The sequence below is a fragment of the Austrofundulus limnaeus genome, unplaced genomic scaffold (genome assembly GCF_001266775.1).
Source record: "Austrofundulus limnaeus strain Quisiro unplaced genomic scaffold, Austrofundulus_limnaeus-1.0 Scaffold2604, whole genome shotgun sequence".
In the NCBI taxonomy this organism is placed as follows: domain Eukaryota; kingdom Metazoa; phylum Chordata; class Actinopteri; order Cyprinodontiformes; family Rivulidae; genus Austrofundulus; species Austrofundulus limnaeus.
This window is the reverse complement of record NW_013955006.1, coordinates 1,988-3,167: the sequence shown is the minus strand read 5'-3', so window position 1 is coordinate 3,167 and position 1,180 is coordinate 1,988. Positions and strand designations below refer to the sequence as shown.

The 1,180-nt window shown below is 47.8% G+C and overlaps 1 protein-coding gene across 2 annotated transcripts in view; it reads right to left on the bottom strand.

Annotated features, from left to right (window-relative positions):
• The window catches only part of LOC106511230 (ras-related protein Rab-8B), a 6,791-nt gene extending 5,826 nt beyond the window's left edge, over window positions 1–965 (bottom strand). Inside the window, exon 1 of one of the 2 annotated variants that reach the window (XM_013999982.1) lies at window positions 669–965. In XM_013999982.1, coding sequence (XP_013855436.1) covers window positions 669–792 — 124 coding nt within the window. In that variant the 5' untranslated portion in view covers window positions 793–965. The remainder of the gene's footprint in view (window positions 1–668) is intronic. The other variant, XM_013999983.1, reaches the window with a different exon arrangement.
• Window positions 966–1,180: the final 215 nt, after the last annotated feature.

Here is a 1,180-nt window from a genome sequence, read left to right as displayed (position 1 = left end):
TCAACAATCTGATAAAGTTTTAGCTCAGACTTGACTTCCTGTCTCCATTCTTCTGTAGCTCAGATGGTTTCTGCAAACAGGAAGTGAAACTGTTGCTATGGAAACAGGAGGCGCTGACCTCATTACTGTGATTATTAGTTTTTTCCAAAGTTGCTTCAACTTTGGAAAAAACTAAACAATATCAGATCATTTCTCAATAAATGTTTCATCTGGACCGAAGTCAAAACATTTCCCAACACGTTTGAACTCTGCTTCCTGAGATATTTTGCTAACAGGGTTGACCTTAGTTGACCTGAAACCTGCTACACACGTGGAGCTCTCACAGCATGTTAGGGATGACTCTCTGCTACTACCACACAGTTTAAAACAATATCTGCAACATTTGTTGAGTCAGTTGTCTGTGGCGGCCATCTTGAACTGAGCTAGCTAGAGTCCACCTTCACCAGACTCCTGGACTGGAAACACAGGATTAGCTAGCTGGACCTGTTCGGCCCAGGTGAGACAGGTGAGAGGTCATCTGTGAGGTGAAACTGAGGAACCAGTTTCCATGCTAACACTCCGGCACTGTTGTGTTTCCACACAGCTAGTTGTTCAGCTAATGCTAATGATGAAGCTAATGTTTTTGAGCTGATCGATCATCGAGCCGGACGGGGTCAGGGGTCACTCACCGATGGTGGAGATGAAGGTGGTGTTGAAGGCGTCCTCGCTGAACCGGAACAGCAGACACGTCTTCCCGACGCCGCTGTCCCCGATCAGCAGCAGCTTGAACAGGTAGTCGTAGGTCTTGGCCATGTCCCCCCCACCGCCGGAAGTCCAGGTGAGTCCAGCCGGTGCCAGTCCACCGAACCTGCCACACACTGCCGAGCTACACTTGGACCAGCGGTTCCGCCCTGCTTCTGCTCGGACCGTAAAACCGGAAACAGCCGAGCGGAAAGCGGCGCGCAACTTGGCGCAGCTACATCCGGAATAATCCTTTCACAGTAAAAGCTTTTCTGTTCGGTTCAGATGTGTGGAGCATATTTTGGACATGAAGTTTGTTATAATAATAATAATAATTTGAAACTGAAAACTACAAAAGAGGATTAGGGTCACTTAAAAATTTAAAAAGATTGGTGCCCATCTCCATCTGATGCAGGGGGTCACCCTGGCAGATCTTTAGTCCAAGGCCGCAAGGAGACTA